At 43.9% G+C, this 20,348-nt stretch overlaps 5 protein-coding genes across 5 annotated transcripts; 2 read left to right on the top strand and 3 right to left on the bottom strand.

Annotated features, from left to right (window-relative positions):
- Positions 1-8,446: 8,446 nt before the first annotated feature.
- RHO25_012035 (uncharacterized protein) lies at positions 8,447-8,811 on the top strand (the record flags this gene model as incomplete). The annotated part of the gene is made up of 3 exons (XM_023603438.2): positions 8,447-8,488; positions 8,567-8,626; positions 8,686-8,811. 3 exons carry the CDS (start codon positions 8,447-8,449, stop codon positions 8,809-8,811), a joined length of 228 nt encoding a protein of 75 aa, XP_023454767.1.
- Positions 8,812-9,301: 490 nt separating this feature from the next.
- RHO25_012034 (uncharacterized protein) lies at positions 9,302-10,000 on the bottom strand (the record flags this gene model as incomplete). Its single annotated transcript, XM_065603480.1, has 2 exons — positions 9,302-9,791; positions 9,849-10,000. 2 exons carry the CDS (start codon positions 9,998-10,000, stop codon positions 9,302-9,304), a joined length of 642 nt encoding a protein of 213 aa, XP_065459552.1.
- A 3,559-nt stretch (positions 10,001-13,559) lies between these two features.
- RHO25_012033 (uncharacterized protein) lies at positions 13,560-15,380 on the top strand (the record flags this gene model as incomplete). Its single annotated transcript, XM_023603437.2, has 1 exon — positions 13,560-15,380. One exon carries the CDS (start codon positions 13,560-13,562, stop codon positions 15,378-15,380), a length of 1,821 nt encoding a protein of 606 aa, XP_023454620.1.
- A 1,027-nt stretch (positions 15,381-16,407) lies between these two features.
- RHO25_012032 (uncharacterized protein) lies at positions 16,408-18,341 on the bottom strand (the record flags this gene model as incomplete). The annotated part of the gene is made up of 3 exons (XM_023605095.2): positions 16,408-17,099; positions 17,154-18,189; positions 18,339-18,341. The coding sequence occupies 3 exons, from the start codon at positions 18,339-18,341 to the stop codon at positions 16,408-16,410; spliced, it is 1,731 nt and encodes a 576-aa protein (XP_023454769.2).
- A 579-nt stretch (positions 18,342-18,920) lies between these two features.
- On the bottom strand, positions 18,921-19,874 carry RHO25_012031 (60S ribosomal protein eL18; the record flags this gene model as incomplete). Its single annotated transcript, XM_023603436.2, has 5 exons — positions 18,921-18,998; positions 19,054-19,396; positions 19,458-19,558; positions 19,648-19,685; positions 19,865-19,874. 5 exons carry the CDS (start codon positions 19,872-19,874, stop codon positions 18,921-18,923), a joined length of 570 nt encoding a protein of 189 aa, XP_023454619.1.
- Positions 19,875-20,348: the final 474 nt, after the last annotated feature.

Raw genomic sequence — 20,348 nt, 5'->3', positions numbered from 1 at the left:
ACTTTTAGTTAAGCTCTAATAAACGATATTACTAGTTATAGTAAATAAGCTAGTAGTAGTTAATTCGGTACTAATAACGATTAGGTAACCGATTTATAATAAGAAGTCCTTATTATTTACGAATAAGCTATTAATAAAGATATATAATACTATCGAATTAAGGTTTAGTAGTTAGTATATTAAACTATAGTTAAGGTTATTTATTTACTATTAGATTCGCTTATTAAGAGCCTTAATATTATTAGAGGTTAGTATCTTTAATTAAGCTACTACTAAGAAGTTAAAAGTAGCTTCTAGTTAATATATAGATACTAGGTAAGTACCTTATACTCGTTATACTATATAGCTATCGACGTTATAAATAAAGCTAAGTTATTTACCTTATCCTTTTAGTATAATATAGATATTATCGTTATCTAGTAATATAGTATATCTATTAAAGATTAAGAGCGTATTAGCTATTAGTTATTCCTTAGGTTTACTTATAAATATAAGGTAGTTAGCCTCTACTTACTAGAACTCTTAGTTAGTAAGGATTAGTATATTATCGGTTTATATTCTAACGATTCTAGTTCTAGATAATTCGGAGGTAGTAATTAGTAAGTATAGATTAAACGACCTATTTACTATATAGAGTTTATCCTTATAGTAGTTACTATACGTATTAAACTAATACGTACTTAACTCTACTAGTCTATAGAGTAGTAGAATAACTCTTATAATTATTCTATAGTAGTCGCGTTCTAGTTCTTTAAGTAATAACGCTAAAACGACTCGGTTTAGTTCGGTAGTTAACTAGATATATACTTAGCTAATATTGCGTAATTCTAGCGTAAAACCTTACTTAATTAGACTTATAGCTAGGCTAATAATTACTCGCTATAATACTCGCTAGATTATCGGTAACTATATTAGAATCGTTTCCTTATTATAGTCGTTATATTCTTAAATAATAAGCTTTAATTTCTTATAGAGTTGTCTATTACTCTACTTCTTAATCTTATAGACTATACGTAATTTAAATAGTCGGTAGTTACTATATCTCTAGTAGTCGTAAAGTTTAAATATAATAACTCTATTAATTAGGCTTTTAATCTCTACTTTAGTTAATATCTTAAATAGATAATCTAGTTTAGTAATAACCTTAGTAGTTCTTAATCTAATTAATTCGTCTATAGTACGCTATTCCTTAGTATTAACTATAGCCTCTGCTAGCTATTTTAGCTTATTCTTTAACTTTTTTAGCTTTCTATATTTCTATAGTACTACTAGCGGTTCTAGCTCGTAATCGCTATCGTTATTATTAGGTTCTAGTTAATTATATTCGGAGTTATAAGCCTCTGCCTCTATCTCGTTATTATTACTTAAGTATAGCTTAACTAAAGTAATTCTAAATCGTATCGGTCTACTAGGTAGTTCTATAGTATAGTCTTCGTCCTTAATATAGTTTAGTAGGTAAGAGCTAGTCTATTAACCTAGTTTATACTAAATAAGTACTTTATCTCCTAGTAGTAGTTTCTTTACTACGAGTAAATTAGAGCTATTATAAGTATTTAGAGCGTCGCGTATTAATCGTTTTAATTAAAAGTATTTAAGTTTAGCTATAGCTTTATAGATAGCGAGAGCTCGTTATTTAATATCTAGCGTTAGTATACTTATTAATAGTAGTTATAGATAGGTACTAAATACTAGTAAAGTTAGTACTAAACCTCGGAGTCTAGTAGTATTATTAATAGCCTTAATAGCTATTTATAATACTATATTATTCGGAAGGTTAGTTTCTATTTTAATAATATCGAACGCTTGTCGTAGTAGTATATAGTATCGTTCGACCTTACTAATACTATTATATACCTCTATAAGTACCTCTTTAGTAGTAATATTTATAGCCGCTATATACTACTAGAATTTATCTATATAGAAGTTAGTACTAGCGTCGTAGATAATATATTCTAGTAGCTCTTAATAGACGTTAATCTAGTAGGTACGTAAGGTATTCTAAACTACTTTAGTAGTTATATTAGATAGGAATCGTATAGCTTAGAAAGTAGTAGCTATATTAACGACGTATAGAACTAGTCGTTTAGGCTATCCGAGGTATATAATATTAACGATAACCTCCGTATTAAAGTTAATATTATTATTATAGAGAGTAAATTTAAATCGCCTAGGTACTTATCTATAGAATTAATATAACTTATAGTACTTAGTAATACGCTAGAGAGTATACTTATTATATTTAGTACTAATTCGGTCTAGTATAGTAGCTAGCTTATTAATAGAGAGGTAGCCGAATCGGTAGTATAGCGTTCTTAACTCGCTCTTAGAGAAGTTATATATAGCTAGATAGATATATTCGTCGAGTAATAGCTAAGAGTAACTCTATTTACGAACGATAGGTATAGTAACTTTATATTCGCTTTAGATTAGTAGGTTCTTCCGGTTATTAAGTATAATATTAAGCTTATCTATATCTTATATATACTAGAGGAATAGTATATTAGTTAGAATAGCCTCGAACTAAATATCTCCGAATAGTATTAGTACGATAATAGATAGATAATTCTTATACGCCGGTCTACCTCTTTTAACTAGAGTAAGCAGCACGCTCTATAGATTTCGGTTAAGGGAAAAGCCTTCGAAAAACCCTCGTATATCTCTTTGTTTATAGCCTACGTAGCCGCTTCCTTCGCTTCTATTTTCCTTTAGATAATACTAGGTATCTAGTAAGTCCTCCTCTTACTAGGCTCTATCCTTCCCTTTCTCTCTCCTCTTTTCCTCCTATATCTCTTCTCTTATAAGTAAGAATTAGTCTAGGACCTCTTCTTAGATAAGCTATCTTACTATTATATATAGCTCTCTCTTTATATTAGCTAGATCCTTCTAGTTTATAGATGCCTCTACCTAGAATAGCTAGTATCTTCTCTTTTTCTATTTTAGGCAGAATATATATATATATTTTAGTGTCTTATAACTCTGCCTATATTCGTAGTCTAGTATAAAACCTAGGACTCTCCTTCTAGTAAAGTATTACCTTATCCTAATATACTCTATCCTTAGGAGTATAACTATTATACTCTCTAGTCTAGTAAGTCCTTTATATAGAGTTAGTCTAATAGCAGAGAAGGTAGTAGTTTTCTATACTAGTAGTTATTCCTCTCCTACTCTTACTCTTCTCTCTTTCTTATTTCTTTTCTATCTTCTATCCTACTAGTATTTAGCCTACTATACCTTACTGCCTAGGTATACCTATATCGTTATTTCTTAGCCTTATACTATTTAGAGGATTTCCTCCTATCTAGTTTAGGTTAGTAGTATAGGTTGCCTAGCTCTCTTTCCTACTTATACTTATCTTTTAATCTCCCTATACCTGTCTTTAATATACTAGTATATAGGTTAGGTATCTTGCTTTTTAGATACTTGCCTAGCTAGGTTCTAGATATATAAATAGAGAGGAGTAATATTTGCTTCTCTCTCTAGAACTATAGTTATAACTAACTTATATACTCCTATAATGTTTCTTAGGGCCTCTCTCTAGATCTTCTTAATAGGTTTAGTAAGGTTCCTATAGTAGCTTTATATACTCTCTAGGTTAGACTAGACTTAGTAGCTAAAGGTAATAGCTAGTCTTACTACTACTATATAGAGGTGCCTTGCTTTTTAGAAGGATACTCTCTATATAGACTTATATAGTCTCTAAAGTAATTGTATTTAGTAGGCTCTCTTTTCTGCTATTTATTTAATATATAGGCCCTATTTAAGTTTAGTATCTACCTATACTCCGAGGAGTCTAAGTAATAGTAGTAGTTCTCTATTAAATCTCTAGATTTAGACTATAGCCTTAAAGTTATACTTCCTGCTTCTAGTAAAGTAGATTAGCTAATATTTCTATAGTATAAATTCTGCTCTATATCTCCTTACCTATTCTTTATATTTCTAGTAGACTTTCTTAAGTTGCCTATAGTTATTCTCTATTAATATACTATATATAAGGATATTAGAGTTATCTATAAACTCTATTGCTAAAGTAGTCTCTTTATAGAGTATTAGGAGCAGAGTAGAAGTAAAGAAGAGGAAGAGGATTAGGGACAGAGTAGAGCCTTAGGGAATTCCTATATTTTAGAGCCTTAGTTAGTCTATAAAGTCTCTAAGCCTTAGGCAAGTAGTCCTATCTTAGAGGAATAATTAGATAAATCTAATAGTATAGTCTAGGAAGCCTTTTATTCTAATATTATAAAGTAGCCTCTAGTAGAAGACCTTATTAAATGCCTCTAAGATATCGAGGCAGAGTATAGATACTATAGCTCCTAGCTTAGTTTCCTAGATAGTTTTTACTTGCTTAGTAATAAGGTCTAATACTAAGGTAGTAGACCTACTAGGCCTAGTACTTATTTGTTCTTCTAGGAGGAGCTTCCTTTCTTTAGTCTTCTTAGATATCCTCTTAGTAACTATAGCTTCTAGGACCTTTACTATTATATTAAGTACTTACTCTAGTTAAAAGAGGTAGACCGGCGTATAAGAATTATCTATCTATTATATTAAGTAGAGCAATAGGTCTATATACTCCTAGCTTTAAGTAGTCTAGCTTCTATAGTTTCCTAAGTACTACTATTATAGAATACTTAAAGGCTTTAGAGTAGTATACTATCCTTAGGTATATAGTAAAGAGTTTAGCTAGGATTAGAGAAAGTTGTTCCCTATACTTTTTTAGTAAGAGGTTTAGTATTTAGTTAGGTCCTAGAGCCTTATTGCTAGGTAGTTTCCTAAGGACTCCTTCTACTTCCTTTAGTTAAACCTTAACCTCTATCTAGAATTAGAGTAGTAGTTAGGTATATTAGATATTACTTAAGTCTGCCTTCCTTAGGTCTAGAAAGAAGTATCTTACTAGGATTATAGTCTTCCTCTTATTAGTATCTCTATTATACTCTATATCGGCTAGGCTTAGGAAGTATAGTAGCTAGTACTTTTAGTTAGCTCTCTCTCTAGCCTATTTAGCTATTTTCTAGATTTTCTTAGAGTCCTCTATAACTTCTTTTATTAGTTTCCTCTAAGCTAGGTTCTGCTCTCTCCTTATAGCTTTACTTCTTATATATAATACTTTAAGGTATAGCTTATAGCTCTATTCTATCTTATAGTTCCTCTATTCTCTTCTTCTCCTTCTTACTAGCTTTATAGCCTCCTTATATTCCTAGGTCTATACTATTTTTATATAGCTTAATAGTCTAGCTATTAGAACTGTCTCCTCTATAATCCTCTAAATAGAGGATTATATTCTATAGGCTAGTATATCTAGGTATTCCCTTATATTAAGTAGGAGTTAGTTAAGTTAGTTAGTATCTTAGGCTATAAGGTCTTAGATTCTGTTCTAGTTAGCAGCTTTCTACTACTTTCTCTAGCTTCTTCCTCTTAGCTCTTAGAGGTTAATATAGAGAGTTGTCCTAAAGGGGATATAGTTAGAGCTATATATCTCTTCTAGGAGAGCTTTATATTCTTAGATTAGGTTTTAGAGGGAGAGGCTAATAAAGACTAGGTCTAGTATTTAGTAGCTAGCTATATATCTTTCCTATATAATTATCCCTAGCTCTAGAGCTAGCTATAGTTAGGCCTCTATAATTGTTTTAATAAGCTTATCTACTATAGTATATTAGGTTTAGGTTATATTTCCTCTCTATTTTAGGTAGTAGAGGTTAAAGTCTCCTACTACTATATAGCTTGCTTTTATATCCTCTAGAGTTTATAATAGTACTTCTTAAAGTATAGAGATAGTCCCTTCTTGTCTATAGCTTATTAGCTCTAAGAAGTTATAGTAGTTATAGATAGAGATAGTTCCTATAGGTATCTAGACTTAGATAGTTACTAAGTTACCTATATTATAGAAGAGTAGTTTCTAGCTATTAGTTCTAACTTTATCTAATATAAGTATTGCTACTCTTAAGTTCTACTAGGGTAGGAGGACTATAGAGTATCCTTTTATAGCTTTAGTCCTACTATTTATAGTATTAAGCTATAGTTCTTATAGTACTATTACTATAGCCTCTTCTATAGCTTAGCTATCTAGTAGTAGAGTTTAGGTAGTATTTAACCTATTAATATTATATTAGTAGATTATTAGAGTTTAGCTACTTATAGGATTTATAGAATTCTTAGGAGAGGAGCTTAATTAGGTTAATATCTATATCTTCCTAGTAGGTGCTTATTACCTCTTAGGTGTCCTTATTCTTCTATATAAGAGGGAAATAGAGCTTGCTTGCTTGCCTCCTACTAGCTATTACTACTACTATAGTACCTAGAAGCCTGCCTTTATATCTAATATCCCTCTATAGAGGCTTAGCTAGTAGAGCTTTCCTCTTAAGGATTAGGAGTTCTATATTACTATCTCCTTATATTAGGCCTAAGGCTATCTCCTATTACTTTTTAAACTACTCTAAGAATGCTCTTACTTTAGCCTTTATAGTAGCTTTATAGCTATATTAGAGAGAGTATATCTTATAGTCTCCCTTATAGTTATAGTATTTAATTTTCTTCTCTTTATAGCTATCTGTCCTATACTTCTCTATATAGTTTCTATATATATCTTCTATAGCTTTATAGTAGGTAGTAATATACCTAAAGCTATTATACTTAAGGTATTATATAATCCTCTACTATAAGTAGTATAGTTCTACTATATACTATATTAACCTAATAGTAATACCTCTCCTATATATTTCCCTTATAGTTTGTCTATCCTATACTACTATAACTACTAATAAGAAGTTAGTCTCTTCCCTTACTCTCTAATTCTTAAGCTAAAAGGCCTTCCTAATTTTAAGCTTCTCTAGGAACTAGGTAAAGTTATCTTAGTCGAGTTAGACCTAGCTATTTATATCCTCTAGCTTCTAGGATATCCTAATACTATATATAATTACCTAGGTACTTAGTATCTCTACCTAGGCTTCTAGGTATATAGCTTTAAGCTAAGACTAGTCCTTCTCTAGCCTACTTTTCTCTCCTTCTCTATAGAGGATAACTTTAAGGTCTCTACTTAGGAGCTTTTATATAGCCTTAAACTACTATACTCCTAGTTTCCTTCTAAGCTCTTTATAGCTTATTTTCTTTACTATCTCCCTTTCTTCTTAGTTTCCTATCTTTACTAAGATAGTTATAGATACCTAAAGCTAGAGCCTTAGTATTATATATCTAATTTAGGCTATCTAGGCCTATATTTTAGAGGTAGTAGTAGTAGGTATTAGGCGGCTCTAGAGGGTTTTCTAGATAGCTTAAAGAGTCTAGGACTCTTCCTAGTAGAGGGCGAAGTAGAGGAGGGCCTATTAGGCCTATTAGAGAAGAAGGAGAGTTAGAGAGAGAGAAAGAGTTATCTAGATATCGAGGTAACTCTAGATCTATTCTATAAGTGTTTTTAGGTTCTTTTAGATTATTAGTTTTAGAGTATTAGTATTAGTAGTTATTTTCTAGCCTTATTAGCTAGAGGGAGATAGTTATAAGTAGATTTAGGCCGCCTAGGAGTTAGAGTCGCAACCTCCTCCTTCTAGGCTCTCTCCTCTACTTATAGTATCGTAGTATTAGTTAGAGAGTATTATCGCGTATTAGGAGGCCTCGAGGCCTCCCGCCGTCGTCGTCGTCGCCTACTAGAGCGCGTTTATTCTACTTTTTTAAGAATTTAATAATATACTAAAAGTAAATATATAATACGCTTAGTCCTTATATTAGAGATATATACTATTAGCTATAGTATTAATATAGTATTTAGTATTAATACTACTCTATCTATAATCTTATAGCGACTAGATAAACCGGCCTTACTATTAATTGTCTATACTAACTTACTCTCGCTTTACGAATATATAGTTAAGCTCGGTACTACTAAGGAGAAACGCTTAATAATCGATATTATAGTACTAAGGCAGATATATAAAGCTAGAGAGATTTATAAAGTACGCTAGATTAATAGAACTATAAACTCTACCGATACTATAACTAAGATAATACCGAATAAGGCCTTAATAACTCTTATTAATTAAGGAACTATAACGTATAGTATCTAAGGATAGGTTAAGAGATAAATTAACTCGGTAAGGCGATTCGAATTCGGTAAATTAAAGACGATTTAGAATAGAGAAGTAGCTACCGGCTAATTACAAGCTAGAGAAAGGCTATTAACTATTAGAGGCATTGTTTTATTGCGTTTTTAGGCGAGTTTATGCGAGAAAAGAGAGATTGCTAGTGTCGGATTGGCATGGCATAGTGGCCACCTCGCATGAACCGGAATCAGCCCTAACTGCCGGTTCTTCCGTTCCGGCAGTGGTATATAGAGCCAGCTCGTTCGCTACTTTCCATAGAATCAGACATCTTTATTATACCGACTTTGACACTTGATCGAATACCCTCTGCAGAGGAGCCTACCCACACTATCGTTCTCCCAATCTTCCAACGAAAACCCGCAAAAATGAAGATCATCTTCGCTCTCTCCGCCATTCTTGGTCTCGCCGTACGTATCACATACTCACTACCAACGACATCTATCTAGCTTTAGCTATGCCATTCTAACACGCACACCCACACACAGATGGCTTTCTGCTCCAAAGATAACTGCTGCTTCAAAGACAACGTCGCTAGGGATAAACACGTTCGTTCGCCAATGACACATATCTCTGCCCTCGACTCATATACTGACACAACGACTAGAACGGTGATGCACTTTACTGCAGCGATGCCGTCAGAAAGGATTGTGATGCAGACTGCTGCTCTACTATCCCAAAGTTTACGCCGGGAAGAGTGACGAGGGCGTATTATTATGGTATTAGTTGTTGAATGGAGACACGGTGACTGGGATTGATTCGGAGAGTGTCTACTATGGTCGGCGAGCACGTGAAAGTGTTCAGCTCTGAACACAGAAGCTATTGGCAGGATGAGCCATAATTGGTTTTGTTTATGGTAGAGAAGATGAGGGAAGTTGACAGTGGAGAGCACGTAATTTGAGGGACTAGAGTGTTATCATTGAGCGATCTATGCAAATTGATCGTTGCCAAAGCATGACGATCGTTTGATGAGTGAAACTCGGTATGGCGCCACTGTCAATCAGAGGCACCAGACAAGGAGGGTTGTCTTTCAAAGCATCTCCTTCAGAAGATACCCAATGCCGCCTTTCTGGCGTTTCTGATTATGCTTTGTGTGAACATCTGGATTTCCCTCTCTCCATAGCGGGGTGTCCAGTTGCCCCGATCCGTCTTCGCATCTCCTTGTATCTTCTCCTAGGCAGCTGCAAATTTGTCTTGAAGTGGAGCTGCTAGCCGCGTTGCATTCAACAGGTCTCCGACGCATTGCTGGACTTCTTCTCGGCGGAAGATGTGCTGTCCGGCGCATCATGGTCGCCAGAGTCGATGGCCGGCTCTGAATTGAGAGTCTGTCGCGTTTCGTCCTGGAAGTTGTGTCCATCAACTGGCTCCTTCAAGTCCCACATCCCACTCTGTTGTGGGAAAAATCCAGGGTGTGTCCGAACGACCGCCTGCCAGCATCGCTTCAGGAATTGGTCCCATTCCTCTTCGGTATCGAAGCAGGTCAAACCGTAATTCACCGCTGCGCGCACAGCCCAATCAATGGCAGCACACGTACTGGTGATGAGCCAGCCGCCAAACATCATCATGACGAGGCTAGACATGTACGCGCCAAAAAACGTGTTGGAACAGAAGCTTCTGACAAGATTGTCGACAACATGACTCGAGGCATCGTTCTGTCGAGAAAAGTAGAAGCAGGTTACGACGACGCCGAGGATCAGCGGGCCACAGGCGACACTGTTTAAGATCAGTACGTATCTCGAATGGAACTCGAAGGCTAATGCTGGAACTTACACAGACTTGCCAACCAGGAGGGAGCAGATGAGAAACAGATCGGTGAGAACGAGTATGAAGTCGAACAGCAGTTGGCACAGTCGAAGACAAGCGTCTCTGCCCTGCCGCAACAGTTCGCAGGCGTCTTCGTTTTCAGGGCGAGTCCAGTCCATATTTTTCGGCGTAGATTTTCTGGATATTTTGATTTGTCGGGTGGAACTCGAAAGTTCAAGCTCCAAGTTATAGACTTGATGCTGGTGCAGCACAGGCCAGACCTATGCCATTCACTTACAGCCTTGGCGTGAAGTTTGCCTGCAGGAGTCGATGCACAAACACTTCCGCTTTGACAAGTGTTAGAAAGGAAGCCTCTCGTTCTCAAGGGTGGCACCTGGATTCTTGTAGACGGCACCCAGAGGATTCTGCCAACCATTGCAGAACGATGTTGGCATGCACAGTCAATTAGAGTGCCCGCACTCGATTCACGCCACGTTATAAATACATCTGCCTGCAGAGCAACCCGGATGTATTCAGACTGGCGTCTTCAAGCCTGGAAGCGAAGCGTTTGTATGCAGTGCCTGGATTTTGCACGAATGGTCCTAGTCCCTAGAAGCTCAGACACGAATAGACAAAAGCAGAGTCGCAGCAGTCGTGTATCCGGAAACCGAGATGTTCCCAACTCCTACGACTTCATGTCGAGCATCGAGAAGCAAAGCGTGAGTATCGGCATTGATCTGCTGGCGAGGTGTTGAAGTGAAGTGTATGCATTTCCGTAGAGCTGTGCAAAGAGATGCCAAAACTGGCATAGTGTTTAATCTTTTTTGACGTTGTATTGGGCACAGTACCATAGATCAGCAGTTGAGCAGGAATAGGAGTGCGCGATAATGGTTCATTGATGCAAAGCGATAGGGCGTTGGAACTTTGGAAGAGCATAACAATTGGCCCCAACTCTTAAATTCTTCTCGTTGCTGATAGACCGTCCGCTGTTTCAGGCTTGAATGCATTCCTGCCATATCGGGGAAGCGGCGAAAAGGTCGTGTTGGGGTTCAGTTGTACCTCGGTGCAGTCCCAGAATGTAAAGCACAGCCGACCATACTTCTCGTTTCCGTGCATCAAAGAGTTCATGTGTCGCTTCCTGTGTACTCTGTCAATTGCCTATTCGAGCTGAAGGATGACGATGAGATGTGATGGTCTGGATCGGCATCTCCTGGCAATGGGTTGCTAGCTGTATCCTAGAGCTAGGAGGTTGCTCGTGCAGGGAAGCGATGTAGCGAAAGGAATCTATTGTAGGGGATCGATAGCTTGTTGTTGACGGACGCCTGTAGAGTTACTTGCTATGCTTCAGCATAGCTGGACCAAAGCTCATTACCTTTTCCGGGTCATACCAGCGATTTAATCTTCAGCTCCAGTTATCTCCGGCGAAATGACTTACAGTACGAACGATGCGAGGGCAGCATCAGTCTTTCTCAGAAGTATGCGGCTCTAACGCTGAACAATGCGGAAGCATGTGAAGATTCTGCTTCGTGACCGTTCGAGTAATTTCCAGCGAACGAACACGCAATACGGGCAGACCCGTGAGCAGTTCCCGAGGAATGTACAGGCGGCGGCTGCAATGCGGGAGCATATCTACGATCTGGCCTCTCCCGCCCGCTGTCACGTAAAGTGACTCCAATATGAGCGCAATGGACAGTGGCGTCAAGACGAAGAACAATGACACCACTGGAATACCACATCCAGCGAGCCGATGAGTAGGATGTACCGGTCCATCAACGTCTTGTCCATCATTGTTACTCGGTTGAGCATGGTCGCAGTCGTAATCTGAGTCCTAGAATTTCCGATATCGCAACCGCATCAACAGAAAGAAATTTGTTTTGTTTGTCATATGGCCGCCGAAGACGCAACAACAGCCGATGTTGTCTCGCTCCACTAGGTGAATGAAAAAATTCCGTGCAGAAGAGGTCTGGGAGGACTTCGGTCAGGTGTTCTTCGCTGGCGGTACATGGGACATCCTGGCATCTCGTGGAAATGCTGGGAAGTGAGATCATATATGAAACGTGTTGCATCATGTGGCGAAGGGCGCGAGACGGTGCCTGGGAGTGAGGATGCGTAGGCGCTGTGATGAGATGGGGCGGTGTTGGTCATCACGAGGTGAGGTCGCTGTCCGGGTCTTGTGGCTGTTGTCTGAAATAGATGTCTGCAGTTAAAGCGCGGTCCGTGACAGGATCGGGTGTAGGCGGGGAAGGATCGAAGGCTATCTTGCTGGGCTGCCGCTTGCATCTCTTGGGATAATTGTTGCGAAGATAAGAGGTGCAAGTGTTTCGGGGGACGGCGCGACGAAGCGGGTGTATTGTGGCAGCTCATCGCACGGGCTGCGCACGCCTCGTGACTCGGTCTCGAGACACAAGAAGGGGTCCAGTAGGAAAGTTGCAGCGATGAGATGCAGTTCCTGGCATGATTCCGGTGGTATTTCTGGTATCGTGTCCTGTTGGTGAGCGCTGACGAAGATGCTCCTACGTGGCGCCGGAAGACATGCGCCGTCAGCAGAGCACGCCACGAAGCAGTTGCCTGGCTTGCTGTGGGAATGGTTCACGGCGCGAGAGCGAGCAGGGCTGCTCGATGTACCTTTGTACCTCTGGACTGCCGCGTTCTTCGGTCGCCGGACGGGATGAATCGCTCAATCGCAAAGCGTTTCGTGGTGGCGCCCCACGCCTGCAGTGCCAGCCAAGCCTACAGGTGAGGTTGAGGTGCACGGCGGATAGCATGCACGTATTGCACGATCAATGCGCCGATGGTGCGCCATGCAATGGAGTGCAGAGTGCGTGGTGCAATGTCGAATGTAATGCGTCATGGAAGAAAAACTGAGATAGGCGTCGGCGGCGGAAAAATGGTATGAACCTGGCAGCTTTGGCGGGAGCAAGGAAGAGGCTGATGGCCAGCTGCACGATGTGGTCCTCACAGACACGCGATGACTGCTGGCGGCGTGGTGTACACAACGAGCCGCAACACTGCCGCCGCCGAAGCAGTGATGCACGCGCGATAGAGCGGTGATGTGTAATGATGAAAGTCGGGCTTGCGAGCCTCCTTTTCTTAATATCCGCCGCAGCATCAGCCTGAATCATCCCGTACACTTCTTTGTTGACGAGTCCGCAAGGGGCAACGGGAACAGCTGCAGAGTTGTCGTGAAACAAGGAACATCGGGCGAGCTCACGATAGGCTGGACGGCGACAGCAAAGCATATCCGGCAGCTCTGCCCTCTGGTGCTGTCTGTCCACGAAACACGATAGACGTCTTAGCGCTATCTTCGTCCAGCGACCAAACCCGGCCGCCATCCCACCGCCTGTCCTGGGAGCACATCATTCTTGTCCTTCTAGCGCCATACCATCATATCATTGCACCTAGCCCTCGCGCGACAGCGAGTGCTATTGCTACGGAAGTCCACGAAGACGACATCGCACGCGGCGGTACACTACCGGCGGGGCTGCGGTCTTGCTTCTGCCCATCACCTGCTATCGGTCGATCCTGACCCAGCTGGGCTCTTATACTCACCAAGCTTGCAAGCACCTCACCACTGCCGCATGCCGCTACTTCTCCCTTCGAGCGGCGCGTGACTTGCGCCCAACCCACGAGATCATTTTTTGCCCACTCTGACCGTCGTTGCTGCCATTGCAACACCGCACAACGACGCCGACACCCAACACCACCCCGTCGCGCGCCTTATCGCGCTTATCAGCTGCCATGGCGTTCCAGCAGCCCCAGCAGCGACCGCGACCAGCACGCCAGCTCTCCATCGACTACACCCCACAGCAACGCATTCCCGCCCCGACATCGCCAGCGACACGGCGAACCATCGAAGACTCGCAAGAATGGATCCTCTTCCAACCTCAATCCGACCAACAGAGCGCCACGGGCACATCGCGAACGCCACGCACAGCAACACACCGAACCCTGTCCGACATCGCGTCATTAGAAACACATATCAAGTCGGAAAATAATCCCGACGATAGTGGCACATGTCTCGGTACAGAAGCCGACGAACTGGACAGTCTCGACGACGGCCTTCATGCCTTCCACAACCCGTTCGCAGGGCCGTCCAACCTCGATCACAGTGGCGGGACCGTATTGCCCACGCACGACGGCTTTGGCACCTTCCCCTCCGGTGTCGATCTACAGGAGCACCTCTGGCAGTTTGAACGATATAACCCTCACCGACGGAGTAGTAAACATGTTCGACGGCGAAGCAGTGTGCAGCGGAAATTAGATGAGCTGGAGGTGGAGCAGGAAATCAGCGCCGAGGATGATCGCACAGCTCGCATCGAGAAGTGGCGATTAGACCAGAGCAAGGCGGTATTGGAGGAGATTGAGCGCGAGACAAGACGGAGGAGGAGACGGCTCAGTCGAATGACGACCGCCACGAGCGCTGGTGAAGTGCATTCACAACTGCAGGACGAGGCCTTATCAAGAGTCTTCTCTCGACAAGACTCAGTCATGACCGACGCAGCAGGGAGCACAAAGACAGAACCCGCACCACAGAGCGAGTCTTGGTGGCGAAGAATCACACGCAAGGTGATACAAGACCTCATCGGCCTCGATGATGCCACTCTGTCCGTCATATTTGGCGAACAACTGGCCGATGATGCCTCACCAACACCGAGGGACTCGTCACCTCTTGCCACGAGAGCTCGAAAAGAATCTCGCGTGTCCTTTCATGACTCAGACCCAGCATGGGAGGTCAAACTTCTCGACCGCATTGCACGCGAGCTCGGTATCCTCGTGAACACACTCGCCGAAGCTGATGGCTCAGCATTCAGCACATACAAGAATGCACAGGAACAGGAAATCGAGTACGCTGGACTTCCACGAAATATCCCGCGCCAGCCATCATTGCGACAACGCCGACGGGAGGAGAAAGCACGAAAAGGCAAAGCTCCCATCGACAACGCCTTTGCACCAACTGTCCCGCAATCGCCACTCACAGCAGTCACAGAACCTGCCGATACATCATTATGGGGGATCGAAGAAGAACCCGATGAGCTCACAGATGAGGAAGAGCACGGCAAGCTTCAGAAGGAACGAGAGTACTGGGAGCGAGATGTCGACGTGAAGATGGTTTTCTCATATCTGAAGAACCGCTTCTCAAATGCGCAACCGGGGCCTCAACCCAGTGCCGCTGACAGTATTGGTCCTTTGCCAGCGTCCTGGGCCACGACAGGCACAGTAAACACTGCCATGGGCACATCACCCGAAAGCGAGCGTCGCAAGGAAATTATCCGACAACAACATCCACTCGTGTCAAAAGCCGCCGAGCGAGCTCTCGAACGAGCACAACTCCAAGCAGTGCATGCCCGACGACGAGAGTCTATGCTCAAGAAACGCCACATGGAGCAGCTCGCCAGGAAGCGAACAGGAGACAGCAGCTGTGCGAGCCAAAGCACGAAGCGAAGTCGACATACCAAGAGCGGAAGCTCAAGACATTATTGGGATATTGGTGGGAGCGCAGGCAGCATCCACAGCGGCCAGGCTTTGTCTTCTGCGCTGGGCGCTTGGGGAGAAGTTTGAGCGTTGACATTCCACAACCAAGGACGGCCATGACCAGGCACCATTTTCCACTTCGGATCTAGAATACCCGTATTGAGAGGACTGAAACAGCGACTCTATCCGCACTCTGCTTTGCTCACACTTTTGCCATTTCTGTATCGCGATACATGACAACAATTTTTCTCTCTTGAGCGAGCGTTCTTATGGAAGCGACAAATTTTTTCATGTTTGACATACACACACACACACACACACACACACACACACACACACACACACACATTTGTTTGCTATTCTGTTGTGCTATTCTGAGTGTTCGAAATGCATAACGATACCATCTGATGCTATGATTGAGGATATGGGTATGGGTGATAGATGAACACACACACATATTATCTCTATCGGTTCGGCTTGCGAAGCCAAACCATCTGTTGATGTGCCTCAACTCTTCCTCTTCTTGGTCAGCTTGCACGGCAGCCAGTTTGATTCTTCACATGCAATTGCGGAACTTATGCGGAATAGCAGGAGCTATGATGTGCTATGTCTTGGCTATGCATGTGGGCTGACTACGTTGAAGGTGCCCGAACGAAGTCGGTCAAATGGGCCTGTGTAGATCTTGGACTGTGATGGACGTGCTAGGGTTACTTGTTCTCTGATGTTGGGATCTTTAGGGCTTGGTAGGGTTTTATTCTTCGATGCCTGAGGTCAGCGGACGGGTTGGAGGAAGATGTTCGGGGGAGAATGGAGCATGATTCGGACATCAGCAGCTTTTCTGGAGTTCAGGGGATGTGGGTTGAAGTGAGTGGGAGAATTTGGAAGGCTTGTAGAGGAGAGGGCGGTGGGCTTCGTCAAGACTGTCTGCAGACGTTGGCTCAACATTCGTTGTCCCACTGAAATGGTATGGGCAACGAGATTGGTTGAACTGCCTTTCAGAACCTGACATTCTGGTGAAGATTGAGCTTACAGTGATCGGCCGAGTCAGAGAGAGACGTCGCCCGATGATACCCAATTCCATTGCAATGATTAATTACCCATACTTCTCGACTGCTCACTTCTTCAGAATCTCAGTGGCATACTTCTCTGCCCCGATTTCCACCAACTTGAGATCCTTCTCCCGAACCTCCTTTTCCGAATCTTTCATGTACTTCTCCACCACGTCTCTGACCTTCAAATCCGCTGAACCAATGATGCGAGCGGCAAGTAGAGCCGCATTGACCGAGTTGTTGATCGAGACAGTAGCCACCGGAACTCCTCTCGGCATGTTACAGATACTCAGCAGAGAATCCATGCCATCGCCAATAGTAGGCTTCACCGGAACACCAATGACGGGCAGCGAAGTATAAGCCGCTGTCATGCCTGGTAAATGAGCCGCACCACCTGCAGCTGCGATGATGACTTTGAGGCCAGAAGCTGCGGCGCCAGAGGCAAACTCGGCCATCCAGGATGGAGTGCGGTGGGCGGAGGTTATGCGGGTTGTGTACGGGATGGAGAATTTGTTGAGGATTGCGAGGCCGGGTTGCAGGACGGGGAGGTCGGAATCGGAGCCCATTACGATTGCTACGAGGGGTTTCTCTGTTGGTTTCTCTTGTGGTGTGCTGTACATTACGGAGCCTCGGCGGTTGATTTGGGGTTTGCCTTCGTCGACTAGGTCGATCATGGGTTGGATGATTTGCTCGGCTTCTTGCATTGTGGGTGCGCAGACTGTAATGTGACCCATTTTGCGGCCTTTGCGTGCTTGACCTGTGGTTTTGTCAGTGCCGCGAAAAGCTGCAGGACGATTGATACTGCACATACCTTTTCCGTAGAGATGGATTTTAGTGCGGCGGTGGCGCAGAGCTGCGCGTGCTATCAAGAGATGTGAATCTGGCGACTCTCCACCAAGAATGTTGAGCATTATGCTTGGCTCTCGAAGCTGCAAGTCTTCCTGCTGAAGTGGCAAATCCAGGATCGCACGAAGGTGGGCTTCATATTGGGACACCGGGCAGCCTTCGATGGTATAGTGACCAGAATTGTGAGGACGAGGTGCGATCTCGTTGATCAGAAGGTCGTTATTTCTCGTCAGGAACATCTCCACGCCGAAGACGCCTTTGCCCCAAAAGCACCCAACTGCCTGCCGTGCCAATGCCTGAGCCTTCTTGTCAATTTCAGGACTAACGCCACGAGCTGGGCAATAGGTCAATTTGCAAATGCTGTCCTCGTGGATCGTCTCGACTGTAGGGAAAGACAGAACATTGTCTTTGGTCTTGACGACCATGACTGCGAGCTCCATCTTGAAGTTGCACCATTTCTCGGCATATAGGTCCTTGTTCTTGGAGAGTACGTCCAGAGCCTCTCTGAAGTCGGTTTTCGTCTTGACGGCAAAGTTTCCGCGCCCATCGTAGGCATCTCTCCTACACTTCAACATGAACGGCAGGCCAAGTTCGGTACCTACGCGATCCATTTCTTGAAGCGTAGGAGCCGACAGAGCCTGAAATTGCGCTGCTGCCACGCCATTCTTCTCCAGGTGCAATTTTTGAACGTACTTGTCCTGGATAGTGCGGATTGTCTGCCAAGAAGGCTGCACATCGACAGTGTCTGCGACTTCCTTGAGCATTTCAGTGTCGACATGCTCAATCTCGACTGTGATCACATCGGACTTCTCAGCCAGTTTCTGGATCGCATCCTTGTCTTTGAAGGATCCTTCGACGTGTCCGTCATGTCCAGAGACCTGCTTGGCACTTGATCCGGCGGCGTCCAGAAAATTGACCTTGATCTCGAGCAGATTGGCGGCCTCTGCCAACATGCGACCCAGTTGGCCGCCGCCGAGGACGCCAACGACCTTGTCTGATGCCTAGCTTGAGTATGAGCTACTGTCTCTGGCAATCGTTCAGATTGTCTGTGCTCGTGAAGCCGCGCTGATGGACCACAAATCACATGAGTGGTGGAGAGACTGAGGGCGCGCAGACAAATTTTCTTCCTTTGGGTGATCGCTAGACTTACCATGTCGACAAGGTCTGAAGTCAGAGTAATCTGTTCAGATGTAGGACGTGAGGATGTTGTCTCTGCGCGGCTGTGTCGGAAAAGTTTACGGCGAGTGCTGGTGACTCGTGAAATTTTGGTTAGACTGAGAAAGTTTGATTCTTGCCGCATTGGGACAACGAGTGAGGCAGTGGCGATTGGGACAAAATTGCATGTTCGACAACTACTCCAGGTTTTCTCCACGTCCAAGCGATCATTAATGAGACACGGCCGCATCTAATGAGGGCACCATCGGGTCCCAATCAAGGTTTACAGTCACACTCGACCAGAACCATGGAGTCCGGATCTCGAAAGATCCGGAAGCCGTCCGTCCGTTTCACAGAAACAATCATACACGTGAGCTAATAAGTGATGGGTGTTCAAGATCGATTCGTTGTCATTTCATGAACTGCGTAGCCTGAGGCACCTCTTTGTACCATGCAACGCGGAGGAGACGCCTGATGTAGGGCTCCTCTCATGCTCTTTTTGAAGACGCCATTTGTGATTATAACGCCTGTACCGTTCCCTGCACCCACCAAAACCAGAAGCACTCTAGCGACTGGCTTAGACCTTGAAACCACGCGACCGTCTGCGACCACGAGCACGCTCGAACTTGCGGCCCTTGCTCTCGACGTATGGCTTCTGTAGAAATTGTTAGATATGTGAGCGTCCACTTATTGCGATGTGAAAGCCGTACCTTGTCGGTGTGAGGACCGAAGCCAAAGTGCTTGACGGCCTCACGGGCGTTCTTTGGACCACGGAGGAGGACAACGTTGGAGCCGGTTGGGGCGCGGAGGGCGAGCTGGTCGAAGGTGAGGCACTCGCCACCGGCCTTCTCGATGCGGGCACGCGCTGGGGCAGTGAAGCGAAGAGCGCAGATGCTGAGCTTTGGGACCTCGAGGAGACGGTTGTCGTCGGTGACGGTTCCAACGACAGCGCGGATCTTGCCCTCGTGAGCAGCGCCGCTGTGCTTGTTGGCGGTGACGGCCACGATCTTGGACAGCGAGATCGGTGGGTTGTTGATGCGCGACATGCGCAGTCTGCTCCAAGGTCAGTTACTGACCTGAAATTGTCCCGATTTCTCATATCCTTTTTACGCACCTCCTCAGCACGGTAGCATTGAACTTGCTGTCTGTGCGGCGGTCAAGGAACGTGTACAACTTGTGCAACAGGTTCTTGTATGGGTTGTTCGACTTCGGGGCCTAGATTGCGCCTTTGTGTTAACACAAGACTTGCAGACATCCTCAGACATGATCTGAGGCATGAGTGCTCATGGAAAAGGTTCACGGACCTTTCGGTGACCCGACTTGACGTGGTGCTTGTCCAAATCTGTATCAAAGTCAGCGCAATCGTCCTGGTGCTAGCAGAATGATGAGAGGGCGTTGTCGGCCATATCGCGAAGGTGTGCCAGCGTTTTTCATGACCTCTCCGGGTCGCGCTCCTTCGAACGCCGCCGAACCTCCCAATCTGATCCTTCCAACGCCGCCCATGCTCTTCAATTGACATACCGACACCCATTTTGACTGTTGTGTTGGCGACTTGCTGGTACTCGACCCTGGGAGAAGAAGTTCAAACGAGATCCACGCTTGCGAGTGGGAAGAAGAATTCATGCTTGGCGAACTTTCGGGCACTGCCGATTGGCAGTTATGGCCCCACATCACCTCTCGACCTTCTCGAACTCTGTCCACTCCGTCAAGTAACAGTATCCTGACTGTAGGTATGCTCGATCATCGGATGTTGGTGGCGTGCTCACAATACGCGCAAGATCATGGACGATTGGACTCACAATGAGAAGGTACGCAGGCTCATACCAAAAGCAAACTGGATGAGGACAGTCTTACACCAAGATCTTACCACTGCGCAATATATCGTAGTATTTGAAAAGGACCAGACGATATGGTAGCTACGCTACTTTTCACCGGAATCAGATGTCAAAATCGCTCAACAGCACGACATTACTTGCACTTTCACAACCATACGTGCATTATCTGG

Source organism: Cercospora beticola, chromosome 8 (assembly GCF_033473495.1).
Source record: "Cercospora beticola chromosome 8, complete sequence".
NCBI lineage: Eukaryota > Fungi > Ascomycota > Dothideomycetes > Mycosphaerellales > Mycosphaerellaceae > Cercospora > Cercospora beticola.
Note: the sequence above shows the minus strand (reverse complement) of the source record. Positions and strands in the feature narration are given on the sequence as shown.